Genomic DNA, 23,332 nt, shown 5'->3' on the forward strand with positions numbered 1-23,332 from the left:
TACTCTCTTTGGCACTTCCAGTGCTTGCTTGGGTTGCTACACTTAATTTTCTCAGTCTTTTTTTCTCTGGTCAGAGGAGTTTCTAAACTGTATCTTCCAGTTAATTCTGTGGACAAACAAGCTTAAGTAACTTCTATCAGGTTTCATTTTATGAGCTCTTTTGTGCCTCATCTTGTGACAGCCCTTCTTATTTCCTGGATCTACGGGAACCCGGACGGAGCTTCTGGGCCACTTACTCCAAGACAGCTTTTTTTTTTTTTTTCGTTCATGTTGTTCTTTCATGGAAGGCTTTTCTCAGCTGTGTGCGGATTGTTGGCTATCTGCTTACGGTTTATAAGGTGAACAGCAGCAAAAATGCTTTGTGGGTAACGTTTTGTCAGCTTCAGTGTTTGGCCTCCATGGCCTCCTTCTTAGGGGAAATCCTTCAGCATCTTTGGAAAAAGCCAGAGTGACTGCAGAAAGTTCTGAGCTGAAGGGTGTGGCTGGAGATGTAGCCCTGAGCACTACCGCAGTGCGAGGTCCGGGCTGAAGACCGTGGGAGCCACCATTCTGAGAACACTTGGTTTTGCTTCTTAGCCTTTTTGGCATGGCATACTTGGAGCAGCGCTTGTGTCTCCTACCCCTGATGAGTCCACTCCAAAAGACTTGACCGGCATGTGCGTCCTGGCAGCCACCAATTCTTCGAGTCTTCCTCTGACTTAACCCCTGTTTCAGAGGCCGGTCCTCCTCACTGTAGGTTTTCCAGCTCCTCCTGTGGCTGGCTCTCTCCTCTCCAATATTTCTGGACTTTACCCTAGAATGTGTATCAGTGTATTGTTGTATACTGTGTGTGTGTGTGTGTGTGTGTGTGCGCGCATGTGTGTTTTGTCATGCATGCTCCAGTAAAGCTGAAAAGGTCCTCTTCTTAGGAGCCTTAGTGGATTTTCTAGAGACTAGGTACTAGCATGACTCCTCAGATATCCAAGTGTGTCTTGGTGTCTGTTTCTGTGTTTAGCCTTTGAAGGTTGAAATTTTAGAGCAGTTGCCCTGAAAGAACTCTTCCCTGAAAGAGTGCTGGCCACCAATAGCATAGCGGGCATTTACAATTCTACTTACATAGAACTATGAAGACTTGATGTTTCAAAGGTAGTAAATCCTACCTATCAAACCATTTTATTATGATACTTGACCTACTTAGTACACAAAACAGCACAGATGTAGTGTGGTGAGTGAGTACAACTTTTCACTAGATTCTACAAACTGCTTTTGAGTACTTACTTGGTAAATACTAATTCCCCTTGGCCAGGTTCCTGTGAACCCATTTCTTGTCAGCTGATAGTCTTTATCTTACCTGTTTCTTCGTAAGACACTACGTTTAGTATATAGCAGGTGTGTTAGGACTCAGCTTGAGGCCAACAGCATCACAACTCACACCCATGTGCTGTGCAACTAACATGTTCCCGGAGGCCCATTGTTGCCTGCACACTACGTCGTCACCACACTTAGGTTTCTTTTGTTTTTTAAACAGTATTATCATCTATGAAACCATACATGTACAAAAAGCAAGCAGCAACAAAGAGCCCCACATCAACATGGTGCTGAGTAGCCTGCAAGATGGACACTTGTCTATGGAATGCCAACACAGTGTGGGGCGTTGCCTCGCTCTGCTTCTGCTGGGAGTGTGCAGCAGGTGAGTGGCCCTTGCTTTTCACATCTTACACATGTGGATGTCTGCAGATGGCTTTTAAAACTGCAAGGAATATGGATCTGGGGACTTCAAATGCATTTTTGAAAATAATTGACTTCCATTGGGAAGCAGACACATCCATCCATCCACCCCCCCCACCCCCCATCCATCAGCAATAAAATACTGTCAGTCTCCCTGCCCTAATAATGTTTATTCCACTCCCAGAAAGTTCTTGTTCTAGGGAGTTTTATCTGAAGATCCCATTACTCAGGGATTCACTCAAAGTTCTATCTGAAATGTTATTTTTTTTCCATCCTCTATTGAAATAAATGTACTAATAAATTTTAAAATGTGGTGTGATGTACTCCATTCCCTGGACAATTGTCTTCATTTGTTTTCTGCTGCTATAACAAAGTAACAGAGACAATAATTTGTGAAGAATAGAAGTTCCTTTGAGTCATGGTTGTGGTAACTGGGAATTTCAGAAACATGGTGCTAGCATCCCTCAGTGCCACCTCCCAGTCCAGCATGTTGAGGAGGACCTTGTTGAGTTATAACTCATCTGGTAAACCTCTACCCATGAGTATACCAGTCATCCTGCAGTGGCCCTATTCCAAATATCTTCAGCATAAAATGCAAGGACAGTGTTTCTCACACTGCAACCTGGGAGCTATATTTGTCCTTGCAGGTGTATAGCTCAGGATACTAATTTCAGATCTGTTGTCATCTTAGGGATTTTTTTTTTTTTTTTTTTTTTTTTTTAAGACAGGACCTGTGGAATAGTGTAGAGCAGCCTTGAACTCAGAATCTTTCAGCTTGAGTTCTGGGATTGAAGACATGGGCCAAGAACCCTGTGAAGATGGTTTACCACCTTCATCCTTATAGGCAGATGTGGCTTGGTTTTCACAAATCTCTCACTTGGCTTTTGTACTCCAGATCTGACACTGTTAATGTTTAGCTGGCAGCGATGAGAAAGAGGCAACACACGTCCCTGCACACATGGACACAGGCGCATGCACACACATACCACAGAGAAAAGTATGTGCAACAGATGGAGACTGCTGCTCTTTGACTTGTTCCCCTCCAGTCCCAGTGAAAGTCTCACTGTCACACTGTGGTGGGCTCCCTATGGTTGTGCAAAAAGGCGTGCAGAATTAGGGTTTGCTATTTCTGTTTCTATAGATTTTCAGTCTTTGAATTGTTGTAGGTCTAAATTCCCTGCATGCTTTAGGATCTGTGCATCTAATAAGGTTTGTTGTTTTATCCCATTCCAAGATGCTCTGGAAATCTAAAGCACCGTGACTAACTGGCCACCCTGTTTGCCGTCCTAGCCCCACCGTGGCCATCTCCCACTCTTGTTCCCTGTCTCTGGTTTTGAGTAAGGATGTGCAGTTGCTTTATTGTGCAGTTTTTTCTTTCAAAAATTGCGATGTGTTTCTTTGTTATTTCTTATGGTTTCTGACTATTTACTCCCTTCCTCCTTTCCAGTTGGATCAAATAGTAAGCAATTTTCACTTCTTAGCTCTTTGCCTTATGCATTCGTCAGATTCGTGTTGAGCCCATACTGTGTGCCAGCTTCTGCTCATCTGCAGGGACGTGAGGGTAAGATGTGGACTTGAAGAGTCTGGTTTAGGAGAAGGTACTTCCAACTGATTACAGTACTAAAATGCTCACAGGATTACTGAGGAAAGAAACACTTCTCAGAAGTAGCGGAATCTCAAGGGACAGTTTTGTTTCTAAAATTTCTGTTTTTCAGAACAGGTGCTTTTCTGGCATTTGTGTGTCTGCCCTGCTTTTTATGGTAGAAGAGTAAATTAAGTGCCTTTGTCCATTGCTTGAGCTTCTGCTCTTCTGCTGCCGTCTAGTCGATGGGCTCTTGTGTTCTGTTCAGCAGGAGGTGCCAAACCCTGTTTCCGATTTCGTAGTCTCAGTTAAAAAAAAAAAAAAAAAAAAAGTAACGAACACTTCTTAATACAGTCATCTAAACATTGCCCTGACATTTAGGAGATGCACAGAACCTAACTAGAATTTCCTTATGAACCTTTGTCTTTGCTGTCAAAATTCTTTGTTGCTTCAAACCTTCTGTAGCATCTCTGGCACTCAGTGCTGTCCTTTCCGTGTGAAGAGGTTGAAGTAGGAGGACTAAGTAGTGCACAGAGACACAGTCAACAGGCCGGCTCCTCAGCGGTCTCCACCTGACCCCTGCTCTCACCGCCTATTTTGGGAGCTGTGGTATTTCACTTACTTGCTGCCATAGTAACCAGGACTTCTGCCTGTTGTCTCCCATCCTTTATTCATCTGGAAGGGGACGGGGAAAACAGAAGAAGATCCTGGATTTGTGGAATGTTCTTAGAATAGTAAACATGGGCACCTGAGTTTTAGTCTTGTTTCCTGGTGAAAAAGTTGAAGCCACCTGCTGGGACTGTTTCACATTGCTCTCAGGGAGGGCTATAGTATCACCACAAGGAAAAGATGATTCACTCCTTAAATTGGACACAGAAAAGATCTCTGTGTCTAAATGAGGCCACCCAGACCCCAAAAGAAAGACCTGTGTTCTCCCTCCTGCAGATCCCCGTCTGTGACGTGCACATGTGTACATGCATATGGATAGACAGCTGTGAGTGGGTACAGTGTAATGCAGAAAGGACAGAACACAGGCAGAGACAGGCATGGAAGAGACTCCAGAGCTGTTTTCCTAGTTATATTTGTCATTCTCATGGTTGTATCATTTCATGGTGGGTAAACGAATACAAATGCAAGTGAAACTGCAGAAGTCCTGAGTGAAGTTCCGTCCTTCAGAAGGCCGTCCTGGCTGTAGGAGTTTATTGAGATAACGTAGAGTGTGGACTGGGCAAGGGTTTGTTTAAGTGGCTGCCTTAACTTAACAGTGGGGCATTTACCTTCGTGAGTTCATTACAATGAGGTGAAGAAGTCTTTGGGGTTTTTGATGTCTCAGAAGGTAAAGGTGGTCTAGGCAGGCCAGGGGACCTGAGTGGGACCCTTAGAACCCACATAAAGTTAGGAGAAAACTGACCACACATGTCCACACATGCCTACACATCATACACACGCACACACACGCACACGCACATACACTCACACACACAGAGACAGAGAACGTATAATAGTAAATGAAGAAACACTAAGCAGAACCTCCATGTGACCAATAACCCTGTTCCTGGGCTGAATCTGATAGAAGAAATCAGTGTATTTCAGAGAAACCCCCGTGTGTTACAGTGTTCACTACAGACAAGGCACAGAATCTTCCTGTCAGTCCGTCAGAGAAACCCCCATGTGTTACAGTGTTCACTACAGACAAGGCATGGAATCTTCCTGTCAGTCCGTCAGAGAAACCCCCATGTGTTACAGTGTTCACTACAGACAAGGCACGGAATCTTCCTGTCAGTCCGTCAGAGAAACCCCCATGTGTTACAGTGTTCACTACAGACAAGGCACGGAATCTTCCTGTCAGTCTGTCAGAGAAACCCCCATGTGTTACAGTGTTCACTACAGACAAGGCACAGAATCTTCCTGTCAGTCCGTCAGAGAAACCCCCATGTGTTACAGTGTTCACTACAGACAAGGCACAGAATCTTCCTGTCAGTCCGTCAGAGAAACCCCCATGTGTTACAGTGTTCACTACAGACAAGGCACGGAATCTTCCTGTCAGTCTGTCAGAGGAACCCCCGTGTGTTACAGTGTTCACTACAGACAAGGCACGGAATCTTCCTGTCAGTCTGTCAGAGGAACCCCCGTGTGTTACAGTGTTCACTACAGACAAGGCACGGAATCTTCCTGTCAGTCCGTCAGAGAAACCCCCATGTGTTACAGTGTTCACTACAGACAAGGCACGGAATCTTCCTGTCAGTCTGTCAGAGGAACCCCCCATGTGTTACAGTGTTCACTACAGACAAGGCACGGAATCTTCCTGTCAGTCTGTCAGAGAAACCCCCATGTGTTACAGTGTTCACTACAGACAAGGCACAGAATCTTCCTGTCAGTCTGTCAGAGAAACCCCCATGTGTTACAGTGTTCACTACAGACAAGGCACGGAATCTTCCTGTCAGTCCGTCAGAGGAACCCCCCATGTGTTACAGTGTTCACTACAGACAAGGCACGGAATCTTCCTGTCAGTCTGTCAGAGAAACCCCCATGTGTTACAGTGTTCACTACAGACAAGGCACGGAATCTTCCTGTCAGTCCGTCAGAGAAACCCCCATGTGTTACAGTGTTCACTACAGACAAGGCACGGAATCTTCCTGTGAGTCCGTCAGAGGCTGAGTGGATGATCAAGAACATGCAGAAACACATAGTGAGATACTCATGTCACCTGTACCAAAGAGGATGAGTTTGGAGGGTATATTGCATGCCATAAGCAGGCAGGGGAGGACAAGACTACAGGAGCTTACTTCTGAAGAAGCTAAATAAGTCAGCCCACAGAGGTAGAGAGCAGACTGATTACCAGAGACTAGAGATCAACAGACGTTAGTAATGGGTACAAACAGCAAGAGGGGATGTAGTTCCTAACTGAAACAGCTAAATGGATAACTGAGAAATTGAGCCCCTCTGCAGAGGCTGGGGAGGATGGCTTTTGTGTTCCTAGCACAAGGGTAATAGAGTCTAGGTGTTGGTAAGATGGATTAAGCTGATGAGCAATGCTGGGTTGCTCTCCAGAAAGCTTACATTTTTACCAGCGTTGTAGCTAAGTTCTGAAGAAACTGAAACCATAGACGACAGTGCCGGGAGTAGGAAACAACTCAGTGCTTCGGCACTGACTTCTTCAAATGCAGCTCGCCAGCCTCCCTGCTCTCCTGCTCTGTTTGCCGGCGGCCAGATCCAGGCCTGCTCTGAGCACTCGGGCTGATTCTCTGTTCTGGGGCTGGCCGAGCTTTGCCTCTCTACCCCCATTACCAGTGGCTGTCTCTTCCTCTGAGCTCTGTGCATGTCTCTTCTCATGTGAGTTGCCATTGTCGTGACTGGCTCCCTCCCTGCAGCATGCTGTAACAGGAGGAGTCTGCTTCACACCCTGTCTGTCTCTTGGGGGTAGATTTCATAGTGAGCAACTTGAAAACAGTGTTTCCAGATAAATATTTTGAGTCATGAGAAATAGGATTTGGTTTGTTCCTGATTCCCTCCAAATGATAGTTTCAAAAGTCTTGACTTCCATTTCTGGTATGAGGGAGTTTGGCACGCTCCTGAGAATCTGTGCTACTCCGTTGCTTGTAGCAATGGTGTGGACACACAGAGGTGGTCTTCTCTTTTATAGCTTAGTCCTTGTAAGTCGTGTTCCAGTGGCATGGTAAAGGTTGGTGGCTGCTTTCCCCAGAACTGTTACTTCGTATTATAAATAATTTTAAGTTTTTCAGAGTGACCATTTGGTATGCCTGCACTATGAATTTTCCAGAATTTAATCAAATACTGTCTTTAGTCTGTTGCATTTACCAGGATGACTGTCAAAGCATTGTATTTGTTACTGCAGTCAGAGTCCCTCAATAGTAACTTTAAATGGAAATAGCATCAACTCACCAATTAAATGATGCAGACTGACTGGATTAGAAAATGAGAGCCAACTATCTGTCTGTGGCCTTAAACAAAAAGATATCAGGAAAGTAAGTCAAAGGATAAAAGTCAACTTACCCAGAAAATGGAGGCTGGAAAGAAGCTGACATAGCTGATCTCATACCAGAGCTAGTCAGAAGAGAGAAACTACTTCTGGTAGAACAGTTGTAAATATTGATGTGCTTACTTGTGGGCTTCCAATTTCTTGAAATAAACACTAAAGGCTCTGTTGCAGTAATCACTGAAGACTTTAATACTCTACTTTTACTTTCATACAGGTCTTCAAACTCAGTCAACAGACAAGAGTTAAATCATATCGTAGGACAGTTGGAATTAACAGATGTTTATAGAACGGTCTATCTAATAGATAAGAACACATGTTCTTCTCAGTGCCCCATGGAGCTATCCATCAAACTTTTAAGGTAGACCAACAGCAATACTTCTCAACCTGGTCTACAGAATAGAAAGTGAAAGTACTCATTCTGTGAAGCTGGTTTTACCCTGATATCAACATCACATAGGGGCAGAAAAGAGAAAAACTGCAGACCATTTTCTCTGATGAACATAAATGTAAAAAATTTCAACAAAACATTTGCAAACTGAATTCAAGAACACTTCAAGAAGAAAAAAACACAACACTACCAAGTTGGTTTCATTTCAAGGTTGTAGGATGGTGCATATGTGAATCTATGCTGCTGCAAAAAAGGCAGAACCAAAGTTTTGGCAGTTCTGGGCAAACGAGGAACAGAAGGACCATCATCAGCATGGTAGACTGTGCTTTGAGTGCGTTGTCAACATTGTACCAACAGGAGAAATGCAGAGTGTTTCTTACACACGCTGAAATGAAGCAGATTTCCTCTGACGTAGTACTTGACCTCTTACCCAGAGCAATAGGAATAGCAGAAAATTAAAAGACTACAATAGGGGATATCATGCTGACCTGTTTGGACATGATCCTATATGTAAGGCACCCTGTGCAGTCCAGAAAACTTTGAGAGCTGATGTGTACTTTAGGAAAGTATCAGGATACAGAATCAGTGGTATCTCTGTACCAATAGTGGACTTGCTAGGAAAGTACCCGTTCTTCATACATAACAATAACAACAAAAACTGTAGGAATAAGCCAACTACATAGATTGAACTTGAAAGACACCAAAGAGAGAAATTGAAAGCAATGGTAGAAGATGGAAGATTTTTCCATGCCCATGGATCAACAGGATTAATGTGGCAAAAACTGGGGATGTTACTGAGAGCAGGCTATAGGTTCAGTGCAGCCCCTAACAAAGTTAAATACATACATCTAGGAGAAAAGAATTCTAAAATCCACATGGAAGATAAAATACCCTATCTAGCCAAGTCAGTCCTAAGAGAAAACACAGTTCTGAAAGTACCACAAGACTTAAGTCAGAATTACACTACAGAGCCATAGTGACAGCATGCTTCAGGCATGGGTGTAGATTTGTACACCCTGTGGGACTGAATGGAGAACCTAGAAATGAGGCCATGTAGCTACAGAAACCCAGTTGTTGACACAGGTGTGAAAAACATACTGGAAAAATGGTAACTTCTTCAAAAAATTTTACCTGGGAAAGCTGGTTATCCAGCATGCAAAACAATGAAATCAGATCCCTGTCTTTAATCTTGCACAAAAATCAATTCAAAGTGGATAAAAGACCTTAATATGAAACACAAGATGCTTAGGGGGACGTTAGGGAAAGCACTTCAGAATACAGGCACAGGCAAGAACTTTCTGGAAAAAAAGACTCTTTAACAGCACAGGAAGTAAACCCAAGAATTTGCAAATGGGATTCCATGAAATGAAAAGGGATAGGAACTCTCAGCACAGTACAGAGACAGGCTTCAGAATGGGTGAAGATCTCTAACAGCTATGTGTCAGATGGGTCTAAATGTTTAGAATATATAAAGAACTACAGAAATTAAACACCAGACCCCCAATTTTATAATCAGCAAGTGAACAGTTTTCAAAGGTACAAACGCAGATGGCCAGTAAACATTTCAAGAAGTAGTTAGCATCTTTATCATCGGGTAAGTTAGAACTGTGGGGAAGTAATCAGAGAAGATGTGGTGACTACATTAAAGAGACAACGGCCTGTGATGTCGTCTACTATTATACATACAGCTCAACTGTGCAGGCTGAGGAGTCAGCACACTTGCCAGGTGTGGGGGCTTAGTTCTGTGTTCTCAGCAGTTGGGAAGCTGAGGCAGAGAATTGCCAGAAATGTGAGGCCATCTGGGGCTACCTAGTAAGTTCTAGACTAACACTATGCAAGACCATGTGTTGCAAGATGTGAATTAGGTTAGGGATGGGTCAATAGAGGAGTGAGTTATGGAATTGGTTCTGAGCCTATGGCAAGTGGAGACTGACAGTGTTCATCAACCTGCCGACCTGTGTGCTGGGAATTCACTGGCTAGGCTGTGATTTGTGGTGCCTGTTAGGGTGAATGGACTGAGGCCCTGCTGGCTTCCTCATTCCTTCACAGTGTAGAACAGAGGTTGGCTACATAGTAATTATCAGGTCTGGGGCCATCTGGTCTCTGTTGTAACCACAAATCTGCTTTAAGCACAGACAACCATAAACACTTCAAATGCATGAACTGGCTATGTTTCCTTAAAGCTTAATTTGCCAAAACAAAGTTTAAGGCCCTGTCTTTGGGAGTCTGCTTTATTTTGAGGTAAGGTATATTTTAAAAAGTGAGCAACCTTAATACCCAAAAATGTTTTGTTTCTCTTAGTTTCTTTTAAGATTTATTTATTTATTTATTTATTTATTTATTTATTTATTTATTTTATGTATGTGACTACACTGTCGCTCTCTTCAGACACACCAGAAGAGAGCATCAGATCCCTTTATAGATGGTTGTGAGCCACCATGTGGTTGCTGGGAATTGAACTCAGGATCTCTGGAAGAGCAGTCAGTGCTCTCAACCGCTGAGCCATCTCTCCAGCCCTCTCTTATAATTTCCTTTTAAAACTTACATCTGTTTAATGTGCATGAGTGTAGGCTCACTTTCCACAGTGTGTACTTAGAGGGTGACTTGTGTGAGCCAGGCCTTACCGTCTGCCGTGTGGGTCCCAGAGGTTAAGCTCAGGTTGGGTACTGAGTGCTGTCAGCCACTGCGCTGTACAGCTTGGGCCTTGACTTTTGACACAAAGTAAAAAAACGTACTTTGTTTTAAGCTGCCTCCCTGTTAGGGGGGCTGTCTTCTTTTTTGACAGATATGATAAATTCTTTTTTAAGAAGAATGTTTCTTTGTGTTTTTATGGTATGTGCACTTGTATGTGTGTGCACTTTTATGTGTGTGTACTTACCTGTTCCTGTAGGGATGGGGTGGGGGTGAGAGGACACAGGTTTACTTCAGGTATCTTCTCAGTCTTACCTGCAACCTTCATTTTGGAGCCTTGGCCTCTCATCAGACCTGTGTTCATAGTTTGGCTAGACGGCCTGGCCAGTGAGGCCTGGGCGCCCACATACACACGTCAATGTGAGACCACTGTCCATTTCTGTTGTCTGGTTCCCTTATATGTGTCTTTGTTAAACTATTAGATTATTGGCTTCATGAAGGTGTAGTTTGGACCCTTTGCCCTTTTGATTACAATCTCCTAGTTTTCCTTTGGAATTCAGTCCCTTTCCCCCTTAGCTGATGCTGGTCCATTAGTCAGGCGCCCTGCCCATAGGCTGATCTCCTGGGATTTCTATTAGAGTCATAACGTAGAAGACCGAAAAGTGATTGGCACTGGTTGAGCCTGCTGGGGCTCCTGAGAGAAGCCATTTGTTAGTTCTGCCTCCCAGTTCCATGGAGCCGCTGGCCCCTAAGCTCTCTTTCCTTTGTGTCTGTGAGCTTCTTACATCTTAAATGCCTTTTACTCTATTGCATTTTGTTTACGTTAGCTAAAACCAGTTTCAACTTGCTTTTATTCAGAGACTTCTAGCAGTGTGGCCTTAATCATTCCAATTTTCATATTGATTGTGACATCTTTTTCTTTTTCTCTTTAAAAATGAAAACATAAAACAGCCAGAGACTGCTGCTGCTTTGAAACGTACTATAGAATCCCTGATGGACCGAGGAGCCATAGTGAGGAACTTGGAAAACCTGGGTGAGCGTGTGCTCCCATACAGGATCTCCGGTCACAGCCGGCAGCACAGCCGTGGAGGGTAAGTTTTTCCATGAAATGGGTTCAATGTGGGCTTGGGAAAGAACACTAAGCATCTTAGAAACTGTCACGGTGCTACTGCCATCAGCTCCCAGGTATGCTGAGTGTCCTTCAGGTATCACTTACAAAGCAATGTTGTGTCTCAGATTGGGATGTTACACTGACAATACCAGGTGGGTCAGAACAGAATGCCATGAACAGAGTGACGGCTTACAGACTCCTGCTGTGCTGGGGAAAGCTCTGTTTTCAGCTTCGGAGCTTTTGCCTTCAGAATACCTCAGGTTGCACATACATAGGCAAAGTAGGTTTCTTTGGCATGGAGCCAGAGCCAGCTGCACAGAGAGAAATGATCTGGCCATTCCACACAGCGCTCAGTTTTCTGAAGGTGTGTTCTGTCCAGGCTTCTCACTCAGTACTCTGTGCCTTGTACAGTCACCAGCATCCATGGATGTTCTCAGGTATTGACTTTAAGTCTCACGTTTGAGTTGTCTTGGGGACAGCATCAGTGCAGTATGTCAGGGTGCTGCTTTATTCCTGTGGCTTCACGGTGTGTGCAGCGTGCTCGGGTGGTCTAGGAGTTCACACGTTGCAGACACCGTCATTGCCTTGCCTTGTTTTGTGTTCAGCTTCTTGTGAGGGCCTTGCCAGATTGCCTGAGTGTTGCTAGGAAACAGAAAGTGCCAGGTGCCAGTGCTGGGCTTCTTCCAAAGTCATCATAACAAGGATGGAGTGTGTGTGTGTGTGTGTGTGTGTGTGTGTGTGTGTGTGTGTGTGTGTGTGAGCAAGCAGGGGTTGGGGCCAGAGAGACAGAGACAGAGAGGAAGAGAAAGAGACAGAGAAAGAGACAGAGAGAAAGAGGAAGAAAGAGAAGGAGAAAGAGAGGGAGAGGGAGAGGGAGAGGGAGAAGGGGAAGAGCCCCTAGCAAAGGAGGGGCTCTGTAGTTCACTACATGTGTGCATTGTGAGCAGGCACCATGAGGAAAACCTCAGGTTTTATTTAGGCTTATGCTGCTGAGAACAGTCATTGCCTGCATTTGTCTGTTGAAGGTCCTGATTGCAAAGTGTTGTATCTGAATACTAATTTACAGCGACGGGGAACAAACACACATTGGGTGTGTGGCATAAGTTCCTGTGGGGGCCTTATATGACTTTTCTCTCTATAGACACCTTGGCATATCAGTGTGAGGAGCCCTTCAGTAAGAAGTGCTTGTCTGTTTTATGTGACCTTGTGTGTGTGTATCTGTGTGTGTATAAGAATACAGGCCTATGCAGGCTGCCCACAGAGCATGTGTGGAAGTCAGAGGACAACTCTTGACAGTTAGATGTCTCTTGCAACCTTGTAGGATCTAGAAAGTGAACTCAAGTGGTCAAGATTGTATGCATGCTTTCCCGCTTCCTGAGCCATGTTGCTGGCCCAAGCATGGCACTTTACTTCTGTAGGGTAATGAATGTTTTCCAGTGTTTTTTGTTAAATGAGCCTGTGAGGTCCAGTATATTTAGAATTGCCTGACTAAAGGTTTCTTACTGCCTGCCTTAGGGAGTTTGAGCTGGTTGGATTCTTCAGTCACTAAGCCTAGCCTCCCTGGAGTTGGCCTTTTCTCCATTTGACAGATAGCCTGTATGTATTGTGGGTAAGCAAGAAGTTGTTACACACATGATAGGCCACAGAAAGTGCACTGAAAATGACTCAGAAACAAGGTGGGCTTGTCGGCGACATGCTTAGCATTTAAAGATTTGGTTCATCTCAGCAGCCCTGAAGGTTGTGACATGTCCTCAGAGTTTGGCCAAGGCACAGATTCTGTGTGCAGGAGTCAGTGTGTGTCCAGAACAATGTGTGTCATTAATGAAATAGGCCTACACGTCCTGCAGGGGCCACGTTCGTGCACTGCCGTGCCGTGTGTTACAGGCGGTGGCGTCCACAGGTCTTGGATGATGTTTGGCCTTGTCAGGGTTGCTGGAGTCACAGTGTTCAGTTGATTGGGTGTCTTGGTACCTCTGCTAGCTAGGTAGCACCAAGGGGAGTTTGAATAAAGATGTTCTTACTACAGCAGGAGTCCAGGCACAGGTCAGAGGCCTGCCACATGGCTGCTTCTCGGTAGGGCAGAGCAGTGCACTGCCATCCTCTCAGATCTTCCAGTCGGCCCCTTGCTGTCCAGAAGCCAAGGAGGCTGAAAGAAGCAAGTAAGAGAGATGCCTAGGTGGGGAGATTTCACTTGGAGGGTTAGCTGGACTGTCCCCCCAGATGAGGAAGGTACACTCTGAAGATGGTTTTGATATTGTCTATAACCATTTTATGCCAAAAAGAAAAATGTCAATTATTGCACATACTAATTTGGCCATGTCTTGGAGAAGCAGGCATGTTCTGGAGACTGTCCTTCAGACCTGTCACTGGGAGCTTGCTTGCTCACCACACACCTTGATGGTATATTCCCAGGCTGGTCTACAGATCAAGTACTCACTGTCTCCAAGGGCCGTGGAGTTGGAGGTTGTTCATGCTCAGCTGAGGGTCAAGTAAAACTTACTAAAATTATTCTTGTGTTCCACCTGGCTTCAAATGGGATGGAGACAAGGTCTCAGACACCTGGAGCTATTATGTATATGATTTTTCTGTGTCCTAAGGACAGCCATGTTGCAAGCCAGCTGCCAGATTATGACCTTGTAGCAGAGTAGGCTTGAGTAGGTCCTTCTGTCTCTTGGGCCCAGTGGGAGTGGTTGGGAAACTTTGGTCTCCTAGATCAGCTTTCCAGATGGAAGCCCCAGTGTCAGTGACCTCCTGTTGTCACAAGCAGTGGCCTGGAGGCCACTGGAGTACAGCATAGAGCTGCTGGTCTTAGACACGCGGGCGCGTGCTCTTCCCTCTGTGTCCGCTCTGCTCCCACGCAGGCCTCTCCATGCTCTCTCCATGTGCCTCCACAGGCTCACCTCAAACCTGTCTGTTTGGTGGAGAAGGGCACCTTTGTGGGTGTCCCTTGTTGTCACACATTGCAGAAGAAGCATCTTCCTGAGGCCTAGTGCTGCCTACAGCAGGCACAGCAGCCTCACCCCAGGGCTGCACATGTTTGAAGCTCTTTGCACTAGGTGCTGGAGGGAGGACAGCAGAAGGACCGGTGATCTCTCAGTGCCTAAGTTGTGTGCCTCAGGTGGCCTGCGGCTGACCAGGAGACTGGACTCACTTCCATGTCCATAAGAACTCTTTAGTTATGAAAGGGGTAGATGCTTATGGCAACCTTCTGCTGGCTGTGTGCAAGATACCCTTCTGTTTACAGCTGAGCACAGTGATCAGAGTAACCAACTCTTGGTGAATGAGTGGAATTTTACTGACTGCTCCCAAGCGTGTCTGCAGCTTACTTACTCCAAGAACGCTGGCGCCCTCTCTAGAGATTGAGTCTCCTCTGTAGTTTTCCTATTAACATTTCTGTGTTCTCATGTTTTCCTGCCAGCATCAAATGAAGGCCTGTGCCGTGGCTCCATTTTTGTGTAGATGTTCTGCAGCCTTTTTGGGGCGGGGATGCTGTGTCCTTGAAGGTTTCTTTTAAGTGACATTTCCCCCCAAGATTTGTAGAATTACTCATTTTTAAAATGCATGAGAGCCAACAGATAGATAGAGAAAAAAATGGCGTTTGTCTGTAGACAGCCTTCGGCATTAAGGTGACTAGTCCACTGTCTCTGTGGAGTCTGAGATCAGAAAGGTCTAACCAAGACAGTCTAGGAACAGGCATCCACACAGATCGACTCTTGTCTTCAAACAAACGGGTTCCAAGATGCTCTGGTGCTGCAGAGTCCTCCCGCCTCTCCCAGCTCCCCCACCCACCGGCAGCCACTGAACACTTCAGTGGAAAATTCCACTGTGTGCCATTGGGAAGGGGAGGATGTCTGAGAGGGACAGTGACAAAGAACATAACTCCAGTGTAAGCTCTTTTTGTGGGGTTCAGACAAGTGGAGTTTGAAAGAATGTGGCCTTTATATCTAAGTAAACTACTAGGACACCGTTCTTCCGCTAACACCTCTAGCAGTGGGGCCGGGGGCTCAGCCCTGGGCAGTGACGTCACCTTGTGTCAGATTCTGATCTTGTGGTGGTGAAGGCAAGGGTGGAAGCTGGTTCCCTGGGAGAGGGCGACTGTAGGGAGCCAGCTTGGGAGCATTGTTCCTAGTACTGGGCATAGGCTGCCCCATGAAGCCATTTCTCTGGGTCTTTTCAGAACTCTGGAGCCCTGGCCCTTGGAGTGGAGAGTTCGGTGGTGTCAACGCCTCTTAAATTCAGAGGAGATGCCACATGCAGACCATTTTGTGCAGAAGCAGCTCACTGCTCTCTGGTTTGAACATTGCATCTATAATGAGATGTGCTCTAGTATTGGGAACCAGTTGGCACCACCTCTCCTTGCTTGGAGGCAGGGAGCACCTTACTTCCACCTCTGGAAGCAGGTTGACAGGCCTGCGTAGTTAGAACCACATGCAGAAAACAGAGTTTAAATGTGAACACTGCTGGGCTCTGGGTTCCAGGCTGCCATAGGATTGTTTGCCCCATCTGGCTGCCTGCCGTGTGCTGTTTTCTCTGTGTACAGCATGTGCTTAAAAAGGCTGGTTTGTGTACTGTAATTAGACTTTTAGATTATCACACTGATTTTTTTCCCCCCAAAATGATCTGTCCACTTACTGGTTCAGTGAGTAGTTAAAATAAAAATGGGAAATGGAGACACCGGAGTGTTTTCCTGTTACTGTTTTATTGGGATGTCCTCTTTCAGGCCACAGTGACGTGGATGGAGATGAGAGAGGGTCACACACCAAGACCTTCCGTGCTTTGTTTCTGCCTGCGTTGCTGACCTCAACAGTTGTTCTGTTGCAGGGCTGCAGTCCTGAAAGTGAGTGAGGTACCGTTTGATTTCCTTGGAGACCCTAGTCTCTTTTATTCATCTCTCCCTCTCTGGATCTGGCTATGGAGCCTGCAGGAGGTTGTAGGGAGCTGATAGCAGAGCTGCCCTCAGCACAAGTCTCGGCTTTATGTCTTCCTAGGCTGTCAGGAGAAAGACAGCAGCTGCCTTCTGAAACTCTCCATTCTCCAGGGGTGTAGGAGGCACAGCTGTAACTGGGGGCTGGGCGTGGTCCCTCTCAGTGTTCTACTTCTGGGGCCCACAACTGGGTGTGCATAGTCGTAGCCTGGAAGGAGTGGGGTCTTAGGGAAGTTGTAACAGCTTGGACTTCTAGCACCAAACCTTGGTGACTTTTTAAATGTTAATTGGCCAGAGGACTGTTCTAAGAGGCTGACGCCTGTGCATCTGGTTGCTTCAGCCTTCTGAGGTTTGTCTGCAATGCACATTTGTCTAAGTTTATTTAGATAAGTAGTTAAGAAAGAAAAGGATACTGTGGAAGCAACCAGGGTCCTTGCAGCTCTTTTTTGTGTGTGAGAAGCCATGTGGATAGACTGAGCCACTCAAACACACAGGTTGATATGCCTGGACCTTGAGGAGGAGGAAGAGGAGATGGTGGTAGTGGTTTGGCTTTCAAGGAGAGGTGAATACAGTATATCTGCCCATCTCTGAGCCACCTTCCCCCTTCTCTGTTGGGTGTTTCCTTTTCATGGAAATTTCCATGGTGTAATGAGGAGCCAGGGGAGTAGAAACAGTCTTTGCCCACGTGAGCCCCAGGCACAGATCAGCAAAGTGATAAGCTTGAAATGACAGTCACATGCTGTGGTTGTGGGCACAAACCTACTTGCCGTTTGGCCAGAGCTCTTGTTTGGGTTTGGTTGCCAGTGGACTGGAAGACTGGCGGAAGTGAGCTAACGGGTAAAGGTCACGGGGTTTGATAGCAATGGAGACTCCCGGGAGCCAAGAAGCAGCCAATTCTGAAGACCTCCAAGCCTGTGGTTATCCTTGAGAAGCCTCCAGAGCGCCAGTGCTGTGTATCAAGAGATGAGGTGTATCTGGACCTGCAGTCTAGGGCCCTGGCTTTCATGGTGCACTGTGGGAAAGTAGACCAGTTCCCTTTCTGGTTGTCACTTCCTCAAATGACGGGATTGCACTGTATTTTCCTCTATCAGTTACAGCCTATAATTCTGTAACCTTTTTGGTCCTGAAGTTGTCAGCAGCTTCACATGTGTCTGGGAGTGGAAAGGCCTGGTCTGTGATCCTCGCTGCAGCTACACACACGGCAGCGGGGTGAGCCAAGGATGCCATAGAAGCCTCCTGAGTCTCTGTTCTTCTTGACATTGGATCGTGAAGTTGAGAGAGACTGTGTAGGAAGCCGTCTATACTCTAGAAAGGATGCTGGGCCTAGACCACCACTCGCTTCGTGTCCTCTTCTTCCTTTTCCTCAGCTGACACACAAGGTTTCTCCTGCCCTCCACCCTTTTCTCAGAAGATGTTGAAGAGGCGTGAAGGCATTTTGGAAATTAAGATGTTTAAGAGCCTTCTTTTCAAGGTCTGTACTGGGAGGTTCTGGAACATCTATCTGGCTCTGTGCTTCCATCCTAGGCGTTCCTTTTGCTCTCACCGCAGACCACTGTTGAAAGCTTTGCGTGTGAGTTTAGATGGCTTGGTAAGCAGCAAGCAGGAAGACTGTGGCCACTGCCTAGAAGACGGTCGAGTCGGCTGTTGGCATCTGTCACCATACTTTCTGCCTATAGGTGTGCTTGAGAAATCTGTGAGGCAGCTGAGTGGAAACTGGAAGAAAGACTTCCTACTGTTGACTGTAGCTAAAACCAAGGGCGTCTCAGACCTGGTTTTAAGTGGACTCTGGACTGTAGGAAGAGTAGAACTTAGAGAGGGAGGCTTGGGGCGCCACAGGGCTGACTGACAGTAGTGCTGATGCATTGCTGGGCCAGGATGCCAGAACAGAACCAGTCCCTCCTTGTCCCCGGCCAGCACAAGGCTGTGTGTGCATGGACAAAAGCAAAGTAAAGAAACAAGTAAACAAAGGCCTTGTAGAGATGGTGGGCATGCTCAGAAGACACTGCTGTCAGCCCCGTGCGGCAGGAATGTGGTTTGGGAGAAATAATCAGAATAATAAATACCAAGTAAAAGAACAAATGGAAATAGGAAGAAAGAAATGTTGGGGAGTGTGTTGGATTAAAGCATTCTATCTGCCACCAAGTAGCCGAAATGAAATGAGTAAGTAAAAGACACTGGCCATTAGCGTGGAGACAGTTCCCACTGAACATTCTAGACTCTGCTTCCGCACCTTGCTTAAAGTTAGTAGTCATGATTTGGGGTAGAAAAAATGAGCAATGTGTAAATTGGGTGATTACAACCCTTTAGTTTGTGGGTATGTGTCGGGTCAAAACATGGAATTAAGCCTTGGGGAGGTTGGGGCTTGGCCCCATAGCCATCGCCAGCGGTCACCTACTCAGAGAGTAAAGAGACATTACAGCCCCAAGAAGCCATTCGCGTGTGCTGTCCTGAATGAGAAATGTCCCACATAGTAGTTGAAAACTGAGTGTCAAGTTGGTGCTGTAGGAACGATTAGGAAGGGCCTGACTGTGGGTGAGCTTTGCGGGCCAGCTCTCTGGCTTTAAGGTGTATCTCATTGCTTGACTTTAGCGTCTTTTCTTGCACTTTATCAAAGTCTGCCTTTGGTCTGTTCCATTTACAACTCTGGAAATTGTGGCTTATTTTGCTTTTTTTTTTTTTTTTAATTACTTTGGTTTTTTTTTTTTTTTTTTTTTTTTTAATTAAATTTTGAGAGTTCTTGGTATGCTAGAGTCAGGTATTTTACTAGAGGTGTAATTAGCAACCCTGACTACAGCTGGTCTTTACTTACAGTCTTGTCTTTAATGTTGATGGTCTCCTCTGATGCGCCTCCTGTTAGTAATTGTCCTTCGTGCTGTCTTATGGGCCTCGGCCCAGTCCCAAGGGCAGAAAGACTGGCTTTCTTTTTTTAGAAATTTAATGTTTTATTTCATCTGTTCCATCTTTTGAGTTATTTTTCCTGTATGGTACACAAGTAAGGAACAAAGTGTACCTTTTTAAACATTAAGGACACACTTTGGCGAGCTACTGCTTGATGAAAAGACTTTTCGCCTCTGCCCTGTCTTTGCACCTTAATAAATAAATAAAAAAAAAGAGTCAGTCATACTTGTCTGCATGGGTCCGTGTGGTCACACTGTCTGCACGGGTCCCTGTGGTCACACTGTCTGCATCACTATTGCTTTTTAAGTCTTAAGAAGAGGTGATGTTTGTTGTTCAGCTTTATTCTCTATCAAAGGTATTTGGCTGTTATACATTCTTGCTATTTCTATTTGAACTTGAAAATTAAGATTGTTGGTCTTTTATTTGAGTTGTTGAGAGAATGGACATCTAAATTATTGAAAAATTTTTACCCATTGTCAGTCTAAATAACAGAAATGTTCTCTATTATAATCTTCATTTAGAATAAGAAAACTTTGCATTGGGAATATAGATGCCATGGTAAATGTATGTAACATGGGCAATGTTCAAGAAGGTTGAAGCAAGGGGTACGGATTTTAAAGGCAAAAAAAGGAGACATTGATTTAAGGCCCTTAGATACAGTGTTTACTAAGGAGGTCGAGTCAGGGGTGTCGATCTGATGCTTCCTCCTGCCCTGCCTTGCCTTTTGCTCTGTCAAGCATCTTCAGTACAGTGTTCAAGAGGGACATCTTTGTTCTTTGTCTGGGGTTGGGGATACCCAGACTTGGTGAAGTGCTAGTTGTAGGGTTTTTGAAAGTCCTCTCTATGCGTAGTTTCTTGGAACGTTTTCTCAGGAATCGCCATGAGATTTCGTTAACTTCTTTACTTATATGTTACTGAAATTATCATAGTTTTCTCCTTGTTCATCAGTGTAGTGAATTCTATCGGCTGGTTGTTTTCTAATAGGAATCCAGGGTTGCATTCTTGGGACGCACTGCACTTGGATGTAGTAACATTGTCCTTACATATCAGTGTGGTGGTCAGTTTGTGGATTGTCGTTGGGATGTTTTTACCTTCCTCTGTTTTGTCCCCGTGGCATTTGTGCTTGGCTTTGTTATAAGGTGATATCAGCCCCATAAACAAGTGGAGATGTGTTTTCCAGCTTCTCCTGAGTTTCTGTTAGAGTTGCTGCTCTTCCTTCCGCAGCTGGTATAACTCACCAGTGAATCCTTCTAATCTTTGTGGGGACGTTTGTAGCCACAGGTTTAACTTTTCATGGATGTAGGACTATGACAGGGACCTACTTCTTCTAGAATGAACTGTGATAGTTGTTTTTGTTTTTCAAGGAATTTGACTCTTACCTGAGATGTCACATTCATTACAGGTTATCCACAGTGTCCCCAGTGTCCTTTTATCCACAGAATCTGCAGTCATCTCACCTTTGTTGTTCTCAGTATTGGTGTGTCCTATTGCACTGTCCACTGAGGGACATGCTGATTTTAGTGATAAAATAAATTAGCATTTGATCTAATTCATGTTCTAGTTTACCTTTTTGTTTTAGAAACATCTTCTCATCCACTTTACTTAGCTCAGACTGGGTTTAATTTGTTCCTTTTCTATTTTCTAAGATAGAAGCTGACAGCAGTTTGAAACTTACCTGTTCTTCCTTGCGTGGGTGGTCTGTGCTGCACATTCCCACCATGTACTGTTTTATGGGTTTTCCAGTCTTCAGTTTTACTCAATTTAAAGTACTTTGTCTTTTCTCCTTTGATTCTTTGATGCACTGATCCACTGTTTATTTTAAAATGCTTTATCACATGTATTAATTATACCTGATTATAGGTTTCATTGTGACGTTTTCATATATGTACATAATATGTTCGCAGTCACTTCCCCTTCCCCTCTGTTTCCTGCTTGTTTCTTTTCTTCACTGCTGTCCCCTCTCAGTGTTCATGTCTGTTCTGTTTGTCTGTTGGCTGGTGACCCAGTGAGTTTCATCTGGTTGTTTACAGGTGCATAAGCCTGTATACACATAGTGGCCATATAGAAAGCACCTTCCTGCACTGTGTAGCAGAGGCTAGCCACCAGGGAGGAGCAAGGTGAAGGTAAACAGATGTCTACTGTGCTAGTGGTGAAGCAGTGCAGTCAGAGCAGGGGTGAGGGAGACAGCGGAAGCATGGCTGCGGGGTGAGGCCGCTCTGCAGGAGGTGCTCAGGGGTCTCTAAGACCACAGACCTGAGAAGTAGGGGTGAGCACTGAGGGGACATTGGTGGGACTGCACTTTGAGAGTTGGGAGAGCGCAGGCTAGAAAGAAGGATGTCAGTCAGCTAGACCATGGCCAGGCCTGGGAGTGCTCACAGTTGAAGCGGCCGCAGGAGAGGTCTAACCTCTGCCCTGCCCTCTGGGTTTCTGAGATATGTTCTCTCTACATAGCCATAGCTGGCTGTGTAAGTCATTGGAGACGCCAGCTGCCTTTGACTTGAAGTGATGCCCCTACCTTTGCATCTTGAATGCTGGTGTGCACTGCCACACTTGGCTGCTGCTTCTGAGTGTGACAGCAGGGGTGTGCAGCGGACAGTCCTGTGACAGTGTCCAGCAGGGTGTTGATAATGGGTTTGCTGCACGCTGTCTGCCATACCATTTGCTATCGGGCTGATAAGAGTAATTAATGCTACACCGACTGTCAGTTCTTGTTCCCACAGGTGCACCTCCTCCCTTTGTCCCTGTCCTTTCTGTGGAAAGGGGCTGACTGACGGCCTCACTGTTTCTCTTAGGTGTGTTAAGTCACCGGTCAAGTCCGTGGGAAATTAGAAGACCATCTAATAATAAATGCTTCCACACAAAGAATCAGTAGATGATATAGAATCCATTCTTGTTGATAGGGTAGAAAATTCTATATACACACTCTCAGAGCTATTCTGTGTGACTTCCTGCTGTGCCTGATGTCACAGCCATCTTGTTGCTGTGAAGGTGGTTCCCAGTAAGTTTACAGGGACGTAATGATAGGTGCAGTCTCGAAGGACACTGGGTGTGCGCACTGCACTGCAGCTGAGCGTGAGTGTGTGAGGAGAGTAAAGGTCACACCACTCAGCAAAGCAGGTGTGATCTTTAGATACAGGCATTCACCCACTTCTGTCTTGTTGCAGGTATTTCTTGGTGGATTTTTATGCCCCAACAAGTGCTGTGGAAAACATATTGGAACACTTGGCGCGAGACATTGACGTGGTTAGACCAAGTATTGTGAAACACCCTCTGACCCAGGAAGTAAAAGAGTGTGACGGCATAGTCCCAGTCCCACTTGAAGAAAAGCTGTATTCAACAAAGAAGAGAAAGAAGTGAGAAGATTCACCAATTTTTGGCCTTGTATTTAATTCTAAGTGCATTGTGGGTGCTGGTCGGTTATTCTCTGGGATGCTTTAGCCCACCACCGTTTTGCTGCAGGAGGTGGGGCTGCTGGCTGAGACCTGCCCTGTCCTCTCTGTGGAGGTTTCATCCTTGTATGATTTGTCGGGGTGGGGGTGTTTGCAGGACCACTGCAGCATTTCTCTATGGAACACACAGCAGAGTAATAAACACGACGCTATCAACACTGACTGCTGTGTTGTTTCTCCCGTTTCCCCAGCACAGTATACCCCCAAAGCTGGCAGCTCCAGTTGTGCTGTGACACCCCAAACTGTTACGAGCACCCTGAAGTTTGGGATCTGGGTGAGTCTGTTGCTGGATTACTGGATGGTCTACATAATTCGTGCTTCCTCTGTCCACGCAGCAGTGATCTTGGAGGAGACCATGAGTGTTGGCTGGTGGACCGACACATTGTCTCATCACTGGCTTCTGCCTCCTGCTCCACTGCCCCTCAGCCCTGGAAGCCTTTGAAGATGGCAGTGGGATGGTGTCAGCTAGGGTTTTCCCTGGAATAATAGTCCAGGGAATGTTAGTGTAGAGTAATAATAATCTTTCATCCTTGGCTGGTAAAAGGAGGGCCCCTCAGACTTCTCAGATGGTCCCTATTCAGGGTTAATTATCGTCACAGGTGACAGAGCTGCTGTTGCTAGGAGCTTAGGGCTGGCTGTGTT

General features: G+C 45.6%; 1 protein-coding gene across 2 annotated transcripts in view; it reads left to right on the top strand.

Annotated features, from left to right (window-relative positions):
• Mrps6 (mitochondrial ribosomal protein S6) overlaps window positions 1-22,852 on the top strand; it is a 54,744-nt gene extending 31,892 nt beyond the window's left edge. Inside the window, exons 2-4 of one of the 2 annotated variants that reach the window (XM_034515035.2) lie at window positions 1,508-1,669; window positions 11,260-11,399; window positions 22,406-22,852. In XM_034515035.2, the coding sequence (XP_034370926.1) occupies window positions 1,613-1,669; window positions 11,260-11,399; window positions 22,406-22,598 (390 nt within the window). In that variant the 5' untranslated portion in view covers window positions 1,508-1,612 and the 3' untranslated portion in view covers window positions 22,599-22,852. The remainder of the gene's footprint in view (window positions 1-1,507; window positions 1,670-11,259; window positions 11,400-22,405) is intronic. The other variant, XM_034515036.2, reaches the window with a different exon arrangement.
• The last annotated feature ends 480 nt before the right edge of the window (window positions 22,853-23,332 follow it).

Source organism: Arvicanthis niloticus, chromosome 12 (genome assembly GCF_011762505.2).
Source record: "Arvicanthis niloticus isolate mArvNil1 chromosome 12, mArvNil1.pat.X, whole genome shotgun sequence".
NCBI classification, from domain to species: Eukaryota; Metazoa; Chordata; class Mammalia; order Rodentia; family Muridae; genus Arvicanthis; species Arvicanthis niloticus.